A 19130-nucleotide genomic window follows, 5' to 3' on the forward strand; every position below is an offset into this window, starting at 1 on the left:
GGCCAAAACTACAACACTATATGATAATGTTGGTGTAAATCTAAAAAAATATTGAAACGCTTTGCAGATTTTTACTGGCTCACCTTGGGAGAAATCTATCAAACCCAGGAGCTGGAAATCTGAACAGATATGCAAGATATAATGCTCATACTAATTCATTCAGAGTTTTTCAGAACTGTTCCTGTCGGTCTCCTAAGACACTTTTTTTCTCCTGCCAACTGTAGTTTTTTGGCAAATGTTCTTCCCCTGTATTTCTTATCCTAGTCTTGAATTTGAAAGATTCTACATATGTCCAATGAACATAAAAACTATGATTTTGCAACAGTATGTATAATCTCAACACACAAAAGTAGTTTTTCCTCTCTATTCATTCTACAGATCCAATGTGACTGTGTTCAATCTAGTTTATATAAGATCTTTTTCCCATTCTTGCATTATTTTGGTAGACCATGCACTATTACAAAGTTCTCCACACTCAGGCGATGAGACCAAGCACTGATTTGAAGTAGATGAATGGAGCATTTTATAGATGTATAATTGCTGCAGGAAAGGAGGGAAAGGAAAATGTACTAGAATACTCACTTTGACGAATCTATGAAGTATATTACAAGAGCACCAATACTAAGAGCGAAGACTAAGACAACCTACAAAAGAAAAGAGTCATTATTTAACAGTGTTAAAGTGAAACATTTATTCTTTTACACACAAAAAAAGACAAGGAAAATAAATCATAAACTAGTATTTTTTATTTCAGCTGTCATTTTCTTTAGAAAGCTACTCCTACCTGAATTTCAAACACCATATATTATCATAGAATGCTTTCTTGCATTGAAAGAGACACACAAACAAGTTGAATCCTAGCTCAGGGAAACCCAGTATATAATTAGGTCCCAGATCCTAACTTCTGATAAACTATAATTCTTTCATTTAAAATGGCATGCAATCCTACTGCATGGCATTCAAATCACACTATAGCTTTATCAGACCTTCAGGACTGCAGTAAGTTCCTGCTCATTGGTAGGTAAACCAAGAATGATGACAAATCAGACTGAATTTCCATTTATATACATGGTTGTGAAATCCACAGGGTAAGTGTAAGGCTATGTAAATATACATATTTACTCTGCACTCCTGTCCACTGAGACTATAGTTAACTTTCAAACAGGTTAAAACAATAGCTTGATGCAGCATGTCCTGGTACAACAAATACATACCCCAGGCACCCTGTAGTCCCAACGTTTTCCCCCCTTTAAATCTGTTGAAGTTTTTGAGTGAAATCATTTTGTTAGGTCTAGCATCCAGCCCTTATTAACAAGGTAGAACTTGCTTTTCTGGCTAGTGCAGCAGAAGCTGGAGTCATGACATCTCTGTCTGTCTCTAATTTCTTTTTTCTGAACATAAAGCCAACACAATCCTACGCAAAGCAGGTCTGCATCTACACAGGACAGCAAAACTGAAATTTCTGCACTCAAATTTTGGCTTGAGGAATCATGAAGTACACAATAGTTTGTGTACCCATTGTGACTTAGATTTCCAATATCCTTTCTCTAGGTTTCTGTCTCTTGAACAATGCCATCCACTGGGTAATTTGGAATCTGAAAACATGAACCCAATAAGCTATTTTTTGTATCTTAGAATGCAATTCTTTTGGAAGAAATCAGAAAAGATTCCTGTCTGCTGCACTGAGGATGGGAAACAGATGGAAAATTATGTTTCCTGCAACTCATCTGATCTGCTGGTCTACAAAATCAAAACAAAGTGTCCCTTAGTCTTCTGGCAGGCATGTCTCAAGTACTGCTTAGAAGCAACGTCCCTTAAAATAAACCCAGAGAATTGATCGCTCAGGATTGAGTAAACCAGGGTACTAACTAAGGGGACATGCAGCTCCTCAAACTGCCAGTTAAAATACATCATCTTAGGTCAGAAGTGGCTAAAATTTAAGACACTATCTAAACAACTGCATCTGTGAAATAAACCAGTGGTTTATTTCAGTTCCGACTGAGCAGTTTTATTAATCTGTATGAATATCATAACTAATGCATACTACCACCACTATTGCTACTTTTGTTGGCAGTCTCAACTGTTTAAGCAACAGATGAGCACTGAAACAAAAATTTCTTCATTCAATACAGGCTTCAGACCTTTTTCTGAAGCTGCCATATTAGGACAGAGCCTGATAGTCATAGTGCAAGCAATACAAGGGAACATGCAATGTGTTAATTCTAAGTAGACTTACTGAAACAACAATGCAGAAGTTTGTCTACTCTCAGCTATCACTCAATGCTGTAATGGCAGTATCTGAAGCAAGGTATAATTATAATTATATAATCAAACTCTGGAGCTCTGCAGGGCCAAAATCAAATATGCACATATTTTCCAATAAAAGAAAGAAACTCATTAATTTCTTAATATTACATAATCACTACAACTTGTCAAAAAAATTCTATTCCACTGAAAGTTTAAATCAATTTTTCATTCCTTTTAGATCTTGCTGACCATAACTTTTTGCTTTGTGAATGTCTGAGAAAGAGTATTTTACCTGAGTACGAGTACCTGTTGTCTTATCTGATGCATTATCACCCAAATCAGTGAGATCTGTCAGTCAAACTCAAGGACTGAAGCATGAAACTTCAAATAACATTTTTACTACCCAAGTCTAACATAATGTTAACATCTAGAGTTTGAATCTTCTTTCATCAAACTACATCATTGATCAAATATGTACAGGTGTGACAAGGTGAAATAAGCTATTAAATCCATATCGACTGATAAGAGTCTCACCATCTCATAAGAAACTAATGTGGTGAACAGAACTTGTGGATTGTCATCTGGCAATATACCTCGAATTATGATTAGCAGTGATCCCAAGGCTTGTTTTGCTCTGAATTAAGTTACTGGGAATCAAATTGTGCACACCCTGCCCCACCCCTTGCAGTATTCCAAGCCACACACAATCACAGTTTGGATCTGAATCATATCTGCTCCATTATCTAGCTCTAGAATTATTTAATATCAGTACATTTCAAGGGAAGTCTTTATATATTTTTTTGAAAACAGAGTTAACCAAGGTGCTGAGAATTCTGGGAATACAGTGCTTACATTTTTGGTGAAAGTTTTGATTTGACCCAAACCAATTTTAAACACAGCTATTCAATCTTACATGGTTTAAAGTCAAGTATTAATGGTGATGTGTTAGCCTACATTCTGTGGAATCATTTTTATACTAACAGCACCATCAAAACCACTATTAAATACAGGTATCTCCTTTAAAACAAACAAACAAACAAACAAAAAAACCCCAAAACCAAAAACCAAAACCAAAGCAAACAACTCAACCAACCAACCACCAAAAAAAACCAACCCAAAAAAACCCCAAAATCGAAACAGATTCACCCTATAGCAGGAGTTTTGAGCTGAAGAATGCAGAAATGACCATTTAATGCTGAAAATGAAGTTTGAGAAACTAAACTTGTAATCTGTTTGGGACTCTATGACACTTCTCATTCTTTCAAGTTTTGCAAAGTACACAAGTAAAGCTGGACTTTTACTTTCCATTTCACATAGCAAGTCTTAGGTCACAACATTCAGTCATTGCCTACTAGCCAAAGGAGTCCTCTAGAACAAAACCAGCATAACCGTATACCAGCCTTGCATTTTAGTTATATCCAATCCCTTAATAATCATCACTGTGCTGCTTAAATAATGTTATATAGATTCTGAGTAAGATCGTCCAAGACACTTAAGGAATTTAAATGTTCTATGACAATTCATATAACTGCCACTAAAACGCAAATATCTAAATTTTGCAAGAAGCTCTAGATTCCCATGCTACACCAAACAGTGAGATATGTATGCAAAACTACACCATTCCCCTTCTGTAATATATAACTGATTTTAAACGAAGGCTTGTTTTCTCTTCTGTTGCCCCAAAACACATACCTAACATTACAATTCATAACGTCCCCAAAAAAATCACAGAAAGGGCATCAGAAGAGAATGGAATCTTAAACCCCACTTTTATCCTGTTGGCAGAGAAACATGTTTTTCCTTTGCTAAGCCACAGAGATATTGAGCTGAACTTGAATATATCAAGTGTGTGGAAAAAGAAGGGCCTGAACCGATCAGGTTAGAGTTATATTAAAATTTAAAAAAAAAGAAAATTAATACCCTTCCATGCTATATAAACACATTTCATAGAGTCTCAGATGTAAGTTTTTTGCTGTATTCCCATCTAAAGAAGCTGAATGCAACCCAGTTATTCAGACCCAGGGAGACAATCATTGAGTTCAGGTCTAGATTCAGATTAGAGTCTTTCATAGATTGTCATGGGAGATAACACCTATTTTGGGGAACTTACTATGCTTGAAGAGACGTAGGAACATAGACAGACTGATATCCCAAACTCACAGCAACTAGAATCTAATGGAGGAAAAAAGCATGTATGCGAGTTATTGCCTTTTTTGTTAACCAGGCCATGGGGAGAAGCTTGCTTGCTCTATTTATTATTCCAATGCATTTGGCACAACATTGCAATTGCTACATATCTATTATAACTTCTCTCTGTCTGGAAGGAAAGAATCTTTTAATTTATAATAACTTACTGTTTGTTTAAGATAGAGAAATGTAAAGTCATATGCTAGCAGCTACATTGACTAAGCACTTAGTATCAAGTTAAAAATAAATACCAATCTGATTAAAGGAAAAAGGGGGAAAAACATGGAATAATTGCTGCATATCCTTAAATCTTTCCTAAAAAAAATATCCAGCCACAGAGTTAAACAAAAGTGTACCATGCCTTTTTGAAGCAGGAGTCAGAGAAACTGCAGATAAAATTCACCTAAAGAAAACTGTAAAAATGTTTTGCTCTCCACTGCTAGCAAGATGCTACAGAAGAGCTTTGACTGCTCTGTTGCAGTCAAACTGCAGTCAAACTTTATGCATCCACATTAAGGACAGAAAAGAAAAAAAGAAAAAAAAACAACCAACCAACAAAAAACCTGGAAATTTTAATAAGGGTGTAGCAACATAATAAAACTTCAGGGAAAGTACAGGCATTGAGAAAATACCATCTGAATTAAGCCATGATAACCGTAAAGGGGATCAGCACACCTTCCAGGACCAGGCCTATAACAAAAGGATGATGGGGTAATCCAACGGGTGGCACTGTTTCCCCTACAACTGCATTGAGCTAATGTCCTGGCGGTACTGAAGAAACACGAGAAAATGGAAAGGTTGTTCACATTAGAGAGGAAGGCTACAATTAATACATCCACAACAATGAGTAATGTAAGGACTCAAGAGCAGGAACTTCAATCTCTCGTTACCCTGTACCTCTGAATGTTCTGTAGAACACGAAACAGAATTCATTGAAGTTTCAAAGGCAAATTCTTGCTTATACAATATTGAACTATCCAAACACCATTAATACAAAATAACATAGAGCTCAACAGGTAAAGCAGGAAATAAAAAAGGAGTAGTTGTCTATTGTTATATTCCTCTCAACATTAAGTATTAAAATAAGAAGTACACAGTGAAAAGAAAAAACTTTCAGGAATCCTGTAACCCCTAACACTTCAGAGCACCAGAGAGTCCTTATTTTGTTATCTGATGACACTCTGTTGTGTATTGTTCTTCAGAAATGTCTGTTTGAAACTCTTATTATTCTAAGGTTAAATTTTTCAACCCTAAGCCTACTGTACAGCTTAGAATCTATTAAGTTGTTCATTATTAATATTTTTAGAATTTCACTGAATTTTAATTTCTGCATCCACACAGTAAATTCTGTTAATGAGCTACTCAGCTTTTTCATATGATGCTTTAAAATAAAGCTCTACTAGCTTTTATATTTCAAATTACTTAAGGAGAATACAGATTATTTTTTATGACCATAAAGCTACATCCTCAAGGATCCACTAATTTTGGAACACTAAAGTTTGCATTAGTAAGATGTCAATAGCCTGAGGTTTCAACCTAATTTGAATGAAAATTTACATACTTTAAGTATAAAAAACAAACTTCATTTAACCATAAAAATGGAAATAAATTGTATTTCTTTTATAGACAAACAGAATTTACTTGTCTGGATTTGTTAGGAACGAAAACCTGCATTTCTAAGGACACACCAGCTGCAAGTTACATTTCAGAAGTAGGAATTACTTAATCCTTGCTTGGCAATCCCAGCATTAATTTGCAGACTCTAGGATATGCACCAGCATCTGTGCATCCTACTTTTGCAGTTTAACAAAAGTAAGACTTGAGCAAGTCTAGACCACAGAAGAGCCAAAATGGCTTACTTAATTGATGTCTCATTAACTGATATCCTATATGCAAACAACAAAATTCAGAAAGCATTCCATGTAGGCAAAGCCATAAGTGGTAAGAAATTATGCACTGCAGCTGATATAAACAGCTGAGCAATTAATATCTCTTAGGTTACTATAAATACAAATGAAATAAGTGCTATCTACTGTAACGCAACATGGATTCTTGCTCTAAAAATCAGTGTTCTCTACTAATTTTTTTTGGTAGCACTTACTTCAGTAAGACGTTTTTATTAATATTACCTTTGGACATATCACAGTGAACTAAAGCAGCTGCATGATGTTAAATTACACAATTCGTATTAGTTCATCGAACAAAATGGTCTTCAGGATTTTGTGATTTGTCAAGACAAATAAAATGTTATATATATTTTTATAGCAAACAATGGTAAATTTCTGTTTAGAAATTTTTTTTTTTTCCACTATATCCTGATACCCAGGAGTAAAGCAGGAGTGAGGATCTCTAAAATCCATCAGCAGGACCTAGTATCATGCTCTGGGTGGAGCTGTACACTGACTTTTCTCTGGGCTTAAATACATTGCCCTGTCTCCAGTTCTCCTGCCTCTGCTTCTTCACCTGGTCCCTCCCAGGCCAATGTATAAATAACTAAAGTGACGAAGGCAAAAGTACAAAATATCCACCATCTACTCTACGAGGTCATGAATTCCCAGGGGCTCTTAGAAGGTCATTCTACCTCATTCAGGTTTGCAAGTTCATACTTCTTATTGATGAAATGCTCTCTTAATATCTTCCAGAACAACTATGTACAATGCCAGCTTCTCTTTAAAGAAAACTATCTAACCATGCGCCAGTACTCATGAGCCATCTTACAAGAGCAAACCAGGAAATGCAAGCAAATGAGGGCTGAAGTGGGTGAATAGGGGGAGAAAGATAAAGTGATAAAATAACGAAAAGACAAAATAAGATTCCATCTTGTTCCTACCGGCAATAAATAATAAATGAAAAGTTCAAACAAGGATTCTAAGAAACTGGGAAATTTCCTGTCATTTACCTTTTATTCACAAACATAGGGAAACAGATTTTGCAGTTAATATACTCCCTGTATAAGAGCCATGCTTGATGGAATATAATACTATGAAGAAGCAGTGATATATGCATTGGTTCTCATGCGAGTACAGGCAAAGTGCAAATTCTACAGTTAGCACCTGCTGTTGACGACAGGATACATGCTAACAGCTATGAATCTTAAGGGATGTGTCTGCTGGGTAGTGTACTAGCTAGTAAATCTGTCTTGGTGACTTATTGATCCTGCCATTTTGCATGCAGGAGAGGCAGGTGGTGTGTGGGGGGGGGGGAAACACCAAAAAACAAAACACCAAAACCCCACATTTCTACTATTTCTTCCATGCTTTGAATGTCAGCTAGGATTTAACATCCAACTCTAGAAGGAACTAAGCACCTCCAAGCTAGACAGTGAGCAACCCCATCTTTCAGGGAAGTCAGAAAGGTTCAAGAGCACACAACTCTGAAGAGCCTTTACTAACTCTTAGTTTTGAGCCTGAAGCAATTAAAGTACTAAATCCAAACTTTGCAACTTTGATAGCCACATTAAAAACTTCTCAGAAACCCAGACTTGAAAATGTTTGCATGCAAGCTGTTTCCTTTCAATTACATTTTCTGCTTTTTGATTTTGTTTACCTTTATTACACAACAAGGAGTTAACTAAAAAGTTAATTAGCTATTAAACTCTACAATAACTAAATTAGTCACCAACATGCATTAAAAAGAGCACTGAAAACTTTGGCAGCTTTATGAGATTCTTCACTATATAAATTTTCCCCTTTGGCAAAGCTCATATAGACTTACCATTCACCAAGAAAAGTCAAAGTTTACCCAAAAGAGGAGGTGAAGGGGAGTGAGAAATGATTATTTGGTGAACCATTAGGCAGTAAGGTCTCAGCGAACTTCTCTAGGAAAATTCATAGCAAGGATTTCATGTTAAAAATAAAAGGCAGCTGTAAAGTAGGTCAGCATGAGCTCTGGATGATGATCATGAGCAACCAGAAGACTTGGTTATTATCCCTAGTTCTGCCACTCATGTGGTGTGTGACCTAAAGCATATCACTTGACCTCTCCAGGCTTCTGATTCTCCCTCTTGCTTTCATTTGGCAAGGATACTGCATGTCAACTCATTAGGGCAACAGCTGTCTTTCATTACAGGTGTTTGCAATGGATCTAGCACAGCTGAGACCTCTACTGCTGCCACAGGAATAATAAAAAGCCGAAGTAGGACACTATGTAAAAGTGTCAGCACTATCTATGAGAGCAAAGGGACTTTATTTATTAAAAGGTTTTATTTAAATAGAAAGGTGTCAATATCACTTTCTAAGATAAACTTCTTGTTTATCTTTCTGGAATTACATTTTTGGTCCCATTAAGCCACTACCCTGTATAGTAGGGTTTTAATTTATTACTGAAACTAAAATTATGTATTTATTGTAAGTATATCTTTAAAAATACAGTTCATATTTAAGGCATCTCTTTTTACAGACTTGCATAATAGTGATAAGAAGTAGAGAAACAAAATTGCTGGGAGAGAAAACAGATACAGCAGATACAGAAGAGTTACCAAAAAAAGAAAAATTAGCCACATATTCAGTTCCCACATATTGAACTTATGCATCAGAACAGTAATTTGAGTATTATCTGAAAGGTACAGGTAAGATGCATGGTAAAGGCCTGAATCACTGCGAGCTTGCCTAACTATTCATAACTGTAATAAGTAATTAAGGTAACAGGTCACTGGGAGTAGAATATGTGACACCTCTGAACAGAACCACACAGAATTAGCAAATTCAGCCTGTCTGCTATCAGCTGCATTTTATTCTCTCTCCAATAAAAGATTCAACTTTCTTGATCAAAATTCAGGAATCACTAGAGTAGACATCAGACTCAAGCACATGAAAAATCAAAGCAGGAAACAAACCAAAGAAAATTAGTATCTTAATGCACTTTTGTTTTCCACACACATTCTCAATCTCATTTGAGGAAGAATTTTAAAAAAGGAAATATCTTTGCTATGTCCTGTTCTGTACATGCTTCTAATATATGTTAATATTTCAGCTTTATTTTTCTTTCTTTATACAAAGTGATTTTTTCTCAACTTTCCACTGACATATTGACAATAAAATGAAAATTTCTGTTCCATCCATAAATTTGAAAAGACTGAGATTTTCTAATTAGTGAAAAAATACAAGACAAAAAGTCCCATCTGTTAATGGTGCTCTGTAGCTTGAAGTTAATTAGGTTTGCTGGGAAAGTGCCTGACAATATGAACAACTAAAGTGTATGCAACTTTTCCAATTCAGTATTTAATTTCTTTAGTCAAAAAAATAGCAGTACTTTCTATCACAATGTACCATTTCCTAGAGCTAAATACATAACATTATATGTATGTAAATATGTGTGTGTGCATTTTTTTTTTCTCTTTCCCTCCAACGTAAACAGCCCTTCCTCCTGATTACCTAGCAGTCATTCAAATCACCTCCCATTAAGGTCAACAAAAATAAAATTCACTTTTTGTATATTGGTAAAAGTGTAACTCACGCTGATTTCCAATGGATGCATGACTGGCTCTAAAGTCAGACTGAGCAAAAGAGTTATGCTGGTAACAGTTATCTACAAACTATTCTTCCAGTTGTCATTGTTCTCATTTTCAAGTTCCTCATAGTCTGACTGTAGATAAGGGCCATCAGCGAGCCTACTAGAATGCCATTTTACAGAAATGAGTGACTGACCTGTCAAACAATCAAATCGTGCTAACTGAAAAGCAAACAAGCTCAACTGCAAAACTGCGCAAAGGCAAAAGAACCCAGCTCTAGAGCATGGTCCCCCTACCATATACAACACAGCAGGAGAGTAGCACTCATAATGATTATTATTATGGGACTCCCTATTCGCAGTCCCATCCCCCACGCGAGGCCTGGGGAAAGCCTCTGCTTATTGTGTCACGTTGTGAAATGCAGTATATGGTAATTAATTTTTTTGTTTGTTTCTGTGTTCCTGTGTTCCAGTTGTGACAGAAGGCTTTTTATCTCCAGATGAAGCACTGGAACCAAATAACTTCAGATGGAACTCTTTGTTCTAATAATACCTCATCCCACCTATGGATAAAGAAAGTGATCAAGGTAAATGAGATAAAGAAGCAAGCAAAGACTCTTGCACTTTCTGGTATAGTGCCTACACGAAAAAATCTCCATCTGTGCATGGAACATCTTGAAAAGCACAAAGTGCACTAACTTACAGAAAGAATAAAAGAGACAAGTTATTGACCCAAAATCATAACCAGAACCTGTATAATTAATTTAGAAAATAATTTAACTACAATAGTTCAACATCAGGGAAATTAATAACCTGAAACAAAGAAGAAACCATATAAGGTCTATACCAGTAAAAAGTAATTATTTGCCAACAGTTAACCCATCCCTGTATCTGGAATATTACAATATGGAACTATAAATTAATAAACTGTAAAAAAAAAAAACTGGCAAATGCTGTCTTTTTAAATTAAGCAATTTTCTATTTCTCAATTGGTATTTGTTTAAAACAAACAAACAAAAAAACCAAAACCCAAGCAAACTAATTTCATTGCTCTTCTCTTTACTTCAATATACTGTACTCCTCACCAGTTCCCATCAGCAATTTGTTAACTGAACAACATAAGAAAACATCTAAGAAACTGTCAAGAAAAAAAACAAGATGGAAACCAAAGAATGGTGGTAAAAATGCCAGAAAAGAATAATATCATAATAGGGTAAAGAAAATGCTGTGTCTTCTAAATGTTGAAATCAGAAATATATTTCTGGAGATAAGGGTTTGGGGTAAAAAAACACTAGCAAGTGCTCTCAGGAATGAATAAAGTTGCAAACGTGGACCTTCTGAGAATTTAGGCCTGATTCTGCAATCCATAGTGTGTTGTTACAATATTATACATATTAACACTGCTGCTAAAGGAATTTCAAGCTTTTTTGCCATGTCATAAGAAATGACTAAAAGGAATTACATTTCTTTGGGAAGGGATCACTTCCAGGATTACACCTATAATTCTAATCAGAACTCTCAATTTCCCATGGCAACATAAATATAGACAATGTGAGCTCCTTTGTTTTTAGACTAATTTGAACTGAAAAGCCTGCCAATTAATTCTTTGACACAGTCATTCATCATGAGATATGAGATCTCTATGTAATTAGATAATAAAATTTAGCAATTTCATTGGAGCAGCTAAACCTAAAGTAGACAAACGTTCAGGGTTATGGTGATCTTGGTTTATGGCGAAGCATTCACTCATGGTAAGAAAGCCATTTTCGATGGGCTTTGGAAGTACACTTAACAAATGTTCATAGAGTGGTTCAGGCTCCTTTAAAAATCATAAGCATAAATTTTCCTTTTCTCTTATGTAAAATCTGCACAAGTATAGTTATATGCTACTACAGGTGAAATCTTGATTCACAGTTTGGTGCAAGGCTGCACTGCTACATGGAGATTTCTTCACACTTTGGTATTTCAGAGAAAGGCGTGGAAGCCTTTGATAACATCAAAGGCACTGGTGATTTCCATACTGTAATCATCAAGGAAATGCTGATGGTATGTTGTGAGTATTTTTAATCTGGAATTATGATTCAACATCATGTACCAAATGATGAGGAATTCACACAAGGTATGAAATGGAATCAATGATTTGCAACTATCACTAAAGACCAACGCAGAGAACAAATGATATAGCAAGCAGTGATGTAGATGATGTAGCAAGCAAAGGTAAAAAGTTATTTTTACACAACAAACCTTTACTTGTGGTGAATATTTTTTCTATTTTTTGAGGGGTAGGATGGAAAGAGCAGTTTCTCTGTAAGGATGCAAAGCCTGATTTATTCAGCAAACTTGTTGCCTGCAGATGAGTTTTCCTGTGTTGCTATGTGGCTGTAATTCTAAAACTGAAAGCTTTTTTATGAGCCTTTTTAATGTGGTTTGAAGATAAAATCATATAATCATATGATTAAAGGCTTGCAGAATCAACTTCCTGTGTAACTCTGTCTTAATAGTCTTGTTTACTACCCTTGCTTTTAAAAAACACACAGCAGTGATGATCACATCTGGCCTTGAAACCAACTGTTACCTCAGCTGACCTCTTCTCTTGCTAGTGACAACACTATGTCAGGTCCTTTAACTTTCACACTCTGGTGTCGTGGCTTTTGTTGTTCTTTTTACACAACATGAAGAGTTTAATTCAAAGATAACTTTGAAAAGTCATCCCTTCCTCTGGGTCCACAGTCTCTGCTTCTTTACCTGGCTTTGCTAGCCTGTGGTATCTGCCATCAGCATCCCTATTCTTCTTACAGACACCCTCTTGAGGGTGGAGACCTAGAAAATTGCCTGTCTTTCTGCATGCTTTATGTGGTCCCTTGTGATGGTCTAAGACTGTAAGACTACTGAGTTTCATTCTGGAGTGGTCTTATTCACAGACATAAAAACAGAGGGTGGAGAATGAGGAACACACAACTTCAGCCTATGTTCTGTCTCATAACTGTCAGTTGGTACATAATTTTTCCCTTTTTCTGCATGTTTGCTTCAGCCTGGCTGTATTATCTTTCTGAAGAGCTACAAGAGCGTTTATTCTGAAAACCACCAAAATTCAAAATTGGAAAAACCACCAGGTAATCACATACCTATCCTGGCCACAGAGATTTATAAGAGGTATTGATGCAACTCCATGTCTTTATGTTAGTATGCAGTTTTAGTTCACATTTTAAAATATTACAGAATGGGCAGAAACTGAAAGTACATATTGGGTTTTAAGGATTTTTTTTTTTTTTAAGTGTTGCAAGAAAAAAATTATATCTTGCATGAACTACACAAAATCTAGCAGCAAACTTCGTGAAAGACAAAGGGTTTTTCTCTGAATGAGTACTGCAGAATCTGGCTGAGATTCTGGCCAGGTAAATTATGCCATTGAAGTATAAACCCTTTTCCTTTTCTTTTTTTTTTTTTTTTTAATGTGCTTTCCTTCCCTCCCTCCTGAAACTCTACTTACTATTGATCTCCTATACAGATTCAGTGCTATGTTGCCTTATTAAAAAAATGTTTTATTTTAAAATAGGTCACCTTTCTGGAATCTATTGTAAAGCAGAAAATTTGAAAGCCAGATGTGGGGAAATTACCTTTTTAACACACACTTTTTAGACGTAACAACAGTTTAAGTCTTTAGTCTGGGATGAGAAGTTTCTCTCTCCCAGCTGTAGGCCCAGCTCCCTTCCTCCATAGCGCTGCATCACCAGACCCACTTCCCCGATGTTCAGCCTCCCCTAAAGACACTGCTGTTCTTCCCTTTTAGTGAAGAGTGAAGGAAATGTGGCAAGTGAAAGAGAAGGAGCACCAGTGGTGGGTGGGCTATTTGTTTTTGTATCAAACCAAAATCCCATCAACCCCTGGGCCCTGCCAATGACTTCCCCCCTTCACTGAACCAGCTCACTGTACATGCATCCCCCTGCACAAGACAAAATGCAGAAAAAAACAAGAACTGAAATGTAGTCCAATGACACTGAAAAAGTGCTTATACCAAATCTGCAGATGAGAAATATTTATACTCTGGTGATGACACTGCACCAGAATAAACACTATCAAGTCCTAATACTAACAAATAATTTGTTTTCTCAACAGCTTGGCTGACATGCTTCCTCTCTGACTCCCAGACAGAGCTGGAAGAAAGAGCTTTCAGCATCCATAATTTCAACCATTAAATTAAGTTAAAACTCCTTTTGCTGATTGCCTAAAACCTCAGAATGCCTCTCTGATCAAAACAATCTTACGACAAAGACCTATGTAAAAGCGTGCCAAGGCAACTGAACACTGCTGACTCAGAAAGGAAGTCCACCTACTGATTCATTAACATGACTGCCAGCAGCACTGATGTATTCCTTGGAGATCTCCTGTTTAAGCAGTTTCTCAATTCATAGTTTGGTTTCTTATTGTGGTTCCAGGTACGTTAAACACCAGGAAGGCCAAACACACATCCATATCTGCTTACATACCTGACTTTAAAGCTGCAGCCATAGTAGGATGTCACTAACAACAAGAACATGCTGCAGGGCTACTCCATGATGTAAAACATGGCCAGGAGGACAGGCTTTTGTGAATGAGCAAAGCCTTTGTTAGAATGGGTGACGCACACAGTTTGCACTGACAAGGCAACCCTGAGACAGGCGCTCTGCCACTGACAGTGGAGTTATAAGCTGCACATTAACAGAACAAGCTGTCTTAATTTTGTTCCAGTTTCTTGGTGGATTAGAAGCAAATGACCACTGTACTGAATATACAGAGCACCTGTTTAGATTGTGTTAACTCTGACCACTTACATATTTTCCCAGAACAAGGCTCTTTGTGTGATTCAACAGAACTTAAGCACAGCCCCTTTATTTGCAAAAAACAGTAGTCAGTAATTCACGTTTTTCTCAAATCTGCCAACCAAATCTGAAAAAAGGCAAGTCTGTGCTGCAAACATTTTTGGATGATACCTGCACAGGCATGTTTGAACTATATGGAGTTAATTAATTATATGAAAAAATAAAATATTAAACTAAACTAGTTGAATAATAGCTTATTGATAATTTTAATTTCCAAAATATTTTTATGGAAAAAGTAGAATAAAAATTAAATAGATGCATAAAGATAACATAAGCAAACCCCTTCTTCCTCTCCCCATCCAAAAAGAATGAAGGCTGAAAAAAACAAGTCCTCCAATGCCTTTCAAAAATTTAACATTTTGTAAAAATCTTACTCTTTTAAAGCAGACTTTCTTATATAGAAATGTAACAGATATCAGATCAAAACCTCCTCCAGATTGCCCCAGAATTCTAAATTTATATCTAACCCTTCATTTAAGAGTGTAACAATTTTAACTTCTCATTAAAAGTTTTTTGATTCCCTGCAAACAATAGGAGTCAGTACATTCACTTATGCTCAGTTCATGTTTTGAAAGTTTTCTTCAAGACCATAGAGGCTAGAAACTTACTGTGTTTAAAATTAGAGTTTAGGGAAAGCATTCTGATACACAGGAAAAAAACCAATTTGACAGTGCCCATTGTAAAAAGGAGCTTTTTTCCTCTGTGATTTTATGAAAAAAATCCTGCTTTTTTTTGGTTTGTTTCTGCAATTCAAGAGGTACTGAGTGATCAAAGCTCAAATACCATTTTAAATGACAAAATTCTCAGTCTGTTAGCTTGAGAAAATGACTTTTTTTTCTATTAAGAGCCTGAGACTTCTGAAGCAGCTCTTCTAGCACTTGTAAAAGCAGCTGAGTGTGCCTAAGTTACTATTTTTGAGAGCGCCATATATTGTTCATAAACAGAGATATCTTGGAGCTACTACATTTATATGCCTTTTCAAAAAAGGATTAAATGCAGATTAGAAGCATTTGAGCTAAGTTCTTACCAAGAGGTTTGATGAACTTGCAGAAACATTGCCCTCCTCCATAAACTCCTAGGAACATTACAGCTGACCAATAGCATCATAATTATGTTCAGTGAAACAAGTATTATTATTAAAAAAACCCAACAAATCAAACTAATCTCTTCTGCGTTATTTGCAGTCCACTCTTGACAGTACCACTTAACAGAACTTTATCATGAGTCTTGCCAAATTGTATCGGTTTTGTCTGTCATTTCAGTTTATATCTTTGTTTCCAGAGACATGATAATATGAACATTTCAGATTTCATTTTAAAAAAAACCATTAAAAAAACCAACCACCACCACCACAATTTTTTTCAGCTCATCTAGTTATAAATTAGAAGGTGATAAAATTTGACCACAGTGAATCATCTTAATAGTTGAAATACATGAGTTTAACATGGAGAAACCTCACTGTTTTTAAAATGTATTGTTTTGAAGATAATGTGAATATAGACTTAGGCCTGTTAAATGCTTTGGCATCTGTGTTATTGACAATATTGTTTATTATATGTTACAAAGATGGTGATCTTGAACATCATCGCCTACTTTTACAAGATTGTTTAGTTTTCATAGTGCAGTCTATGCAATAATTTTAAAACAAGGAAGAAATTTGAAAACTATAAAATCCTCTGGAAAAGTTACCACATTCAAAATTTACCACCAGGTGTACTATGTGCTAAATTTATAGCAACAGCTTAAGTCCTCCCACCACAGTAAATTATTGGCAAGAGGCTGTAGTTTTTTGCAGCACTTGAATAAAGAATAACAATATATACTATAATAGTCAGGTACAATGAAATTTAGAATATCTAAAACCTAACAATAATGTCAAACTCTTCAAGAGAAAAACAATTGTCGAAATACATTGCTTCGCATGATCCTTATCTTTCTGAAGAGGTAGATGACCCAAAAAATGGAGAAGAACGAGCACAAAGATATGTCAGGTTGCAATGATAAATTTGTACTTTTCTTCTCATAAATACCAAGAAATGAAGAATGTTTTAATACATATGATTATACATGATGACTGAATTGACTTGCGCTCCTGGAAATTTTCAGACAAAACAGGTTTGTTTATGTTTAATAGCATTATATTTTAAGGGGGGGGAGGGAAATCAATTAACACTTCAGTGGAAGCATACATATAAGGATAAGAATTTCATCAGAGATGGGAAGTCCATCGATTTCAGAACAGCCAACGGTCAATGGGAAGGGTATTTACCTAAAATGCATGAGATTTATTTATTTTAAAATCAGATTAGAGTGTTAAATCTCAGTCTTTGAACATGACAACCTCGACTGCATCTCTCTCAATTCCTCTCATCTGAGATGTCCTATTTTGTGTAAATAATTAAATATCCTTCGGAAGAGGAACATGCCACATCTCCCACAACCAAGTTAAGTGCTATAATTAGTCTGCTCCTGAGAGGAGTTCTTACAGTCTCCTTTCTCTCCTCTCTCTCGGTCTCTCCTTCTTTTAATTTTGAATTAATATTTTCAAGTAATATGGTTTATCCCAAAGCATATTGAAAATTTTGCAGAACTAGTCAACTCTTTACTACTGAGATTCTAGCTTCTTACCTTTTAGTTATTGGGGGTTTTTTGCCTTAGGACTATATACACAACATTTAGATTAGGACATTTTTTACTTTACTACTGTTTAGAGTTACTATGAAACTGACCTGTGAAAAGATATATCCTTAGGGACAGTGCAAAGGTACCTCATTACAATTAGTCTCTCTATTATTAGATAGGAGGAGTTGCATAATTCAGGTGTAAACGTAAGTAGGGACTCCTGTGAATTTTATATGTTGCAGTCTTGTGCAAGATATGAGATTTATCAATTCATTTATATCTTTGGCCAAAAATGTCTGAACATATTTGAGTATACCTGCTTCAAGGACTCAAGCTGCATTACAGGACAATTTTGTGTCAGGGAAGCTAACGCTAAGCCTTAAGCTTCCTGACTTTCAGGCCAAATCCTGCATTTCAAAACACCTCTGTCCACATCCATGAAAGGAAAGACTATGTTTTGCTTCTCTGATAAATCTGTGAACTAACATTACTAGTTTGTTTAAATTCAATTTTCAAATATATGTGAATGTGTACATATTTTACTCTTTAAATGTAGATAAATGTAGATCTTCATGCCAACACTTGTTTTGATGAAGTTAGATAATAACTAGCAAAGAGTAACTTGTGGGCACTATGTAAAAGGTGACAGGAGGAAACAGTTATTTTCTTTTTTGATAGTAGCCAGTTCTGCTCATTTATCTGTTTTTGGCAATGAAACATATTAATATTTGCCAAAGAAAATATAAGCACTGACATTGTGCTGAGGCTAGCAAATTATGTAGGACTTGATTTCATCAAAGCAAATTGCAACAAAACTGCCAAAAAACCAACAGTGATCCATTACACATCAAAAGACAGGCAGCTTAAGCCCAGCTCCATTTACTTTGCAACAAATTGAAGAGTCTAATGCCTTCAGCATAAAGCTTTGATAAGTAGTTGTCCATTTTAATCAGATTTGTGGAAACTGTATTATTTGGCTGGTTACAGAGTTTGAATTTTTGTGTTTTCTTTACACAGTCAAGTTTATTTTATGATGTGTCTCTTCCATTGAAAAAGATTAAGTAAATCAAATTACTCCAGACAAAATTCTCGGAGTTTATAGTTTAAAATCGACATTAAATTTTGTAATTCACAGAATAGCATAGGACCTTCACCACTAAGTAACCTCCTTTTCTGACACTCCAAAAGAGTTTCTACAAGGAAGGGGGGAGGGGAGAAGAAGAAGACAAAGCGGTTTCACACCACAGAAAATCAAAATTAAAGGGAAAAAAGGGGCCTGTAGTGATAAGACAAGGCATAATGGTTTTAAACTGAAAGAGGGTAGATTAAATTAGATATAAAGAAGGAATTCTTTACTATGATGGTGGCGAGACACTGGAACAGGTTGCCCAAAGAAGTTGTGGATGTCCCATCCCTGGAAGTGTTCAAGGTTAGGCTGGATGGGGCTTTGAACAACCTGATCTAATGAAAGACGTCCCAGCATGGCGGGTTGGAATTAGATGATCTTTAAAGGTTCCTTCCAACCCAAACCATTCTGTAATTCTATGATTCTAAATATTCCTTATTTTTCAGTAGTTATAAAGCCATAGCAATAAAAAAGTGCTTTACTATTCCAGATAGCTACTAAATCTGTCCCAAGAAGGAAGATAAAAGCACAGCAAGCAGAGTTGTAAGATCAGAGGGTTTATCATAACAACTTTAAATAACAGTTATCATAATAACTTCAAATAGTTTTCATTTGGTCTTTTTTATTATTATTATTCTTTG

At 35.6% G+C, this 19130-nt stretch overlaps 1 protein-coding gene across 12 annotated transcripts in view; it reads right to left on the reverse strand.

Annotated features, from left to right (window-relative positions):
- KCNMA1 (potassium calcium-activated channel subfamily M alpha 1) overlaps positions 1–19130 on the reverse strand; it is a 520079-nt gene that overhangs the window by 277880 nt on the left and 223069 nt on the right. For all 12 annotated transcript variants that reach the window (XM_050898974.1, XM_050898968.1, XM_050898969.1 and 9 more), the window contains one exon: positions 583–644. In XM_050898974.1, coding sequence (XP_050754931.1) covers positions 583–644 — 62 coding nt within the window. The remainder of the gene's footprint in view (positions 1–582; positions 645–19130) is intronic.

The sequence above is a fragment of the Gymnogyps californianus genome, chromosome 6 (assembly GCF_018139145.2).
Source record: "Gymnogyps californianus isolate 813 chromosome 6, ASM1813914v2, whole genome shotgun sequence".
NCBI classification, from domain to species: Eukaryota; Metazoa; Chordata; class Aves; order Accipitriformes; family Cathartidae; genus Gymnogyps; species Gymnogyps californianus.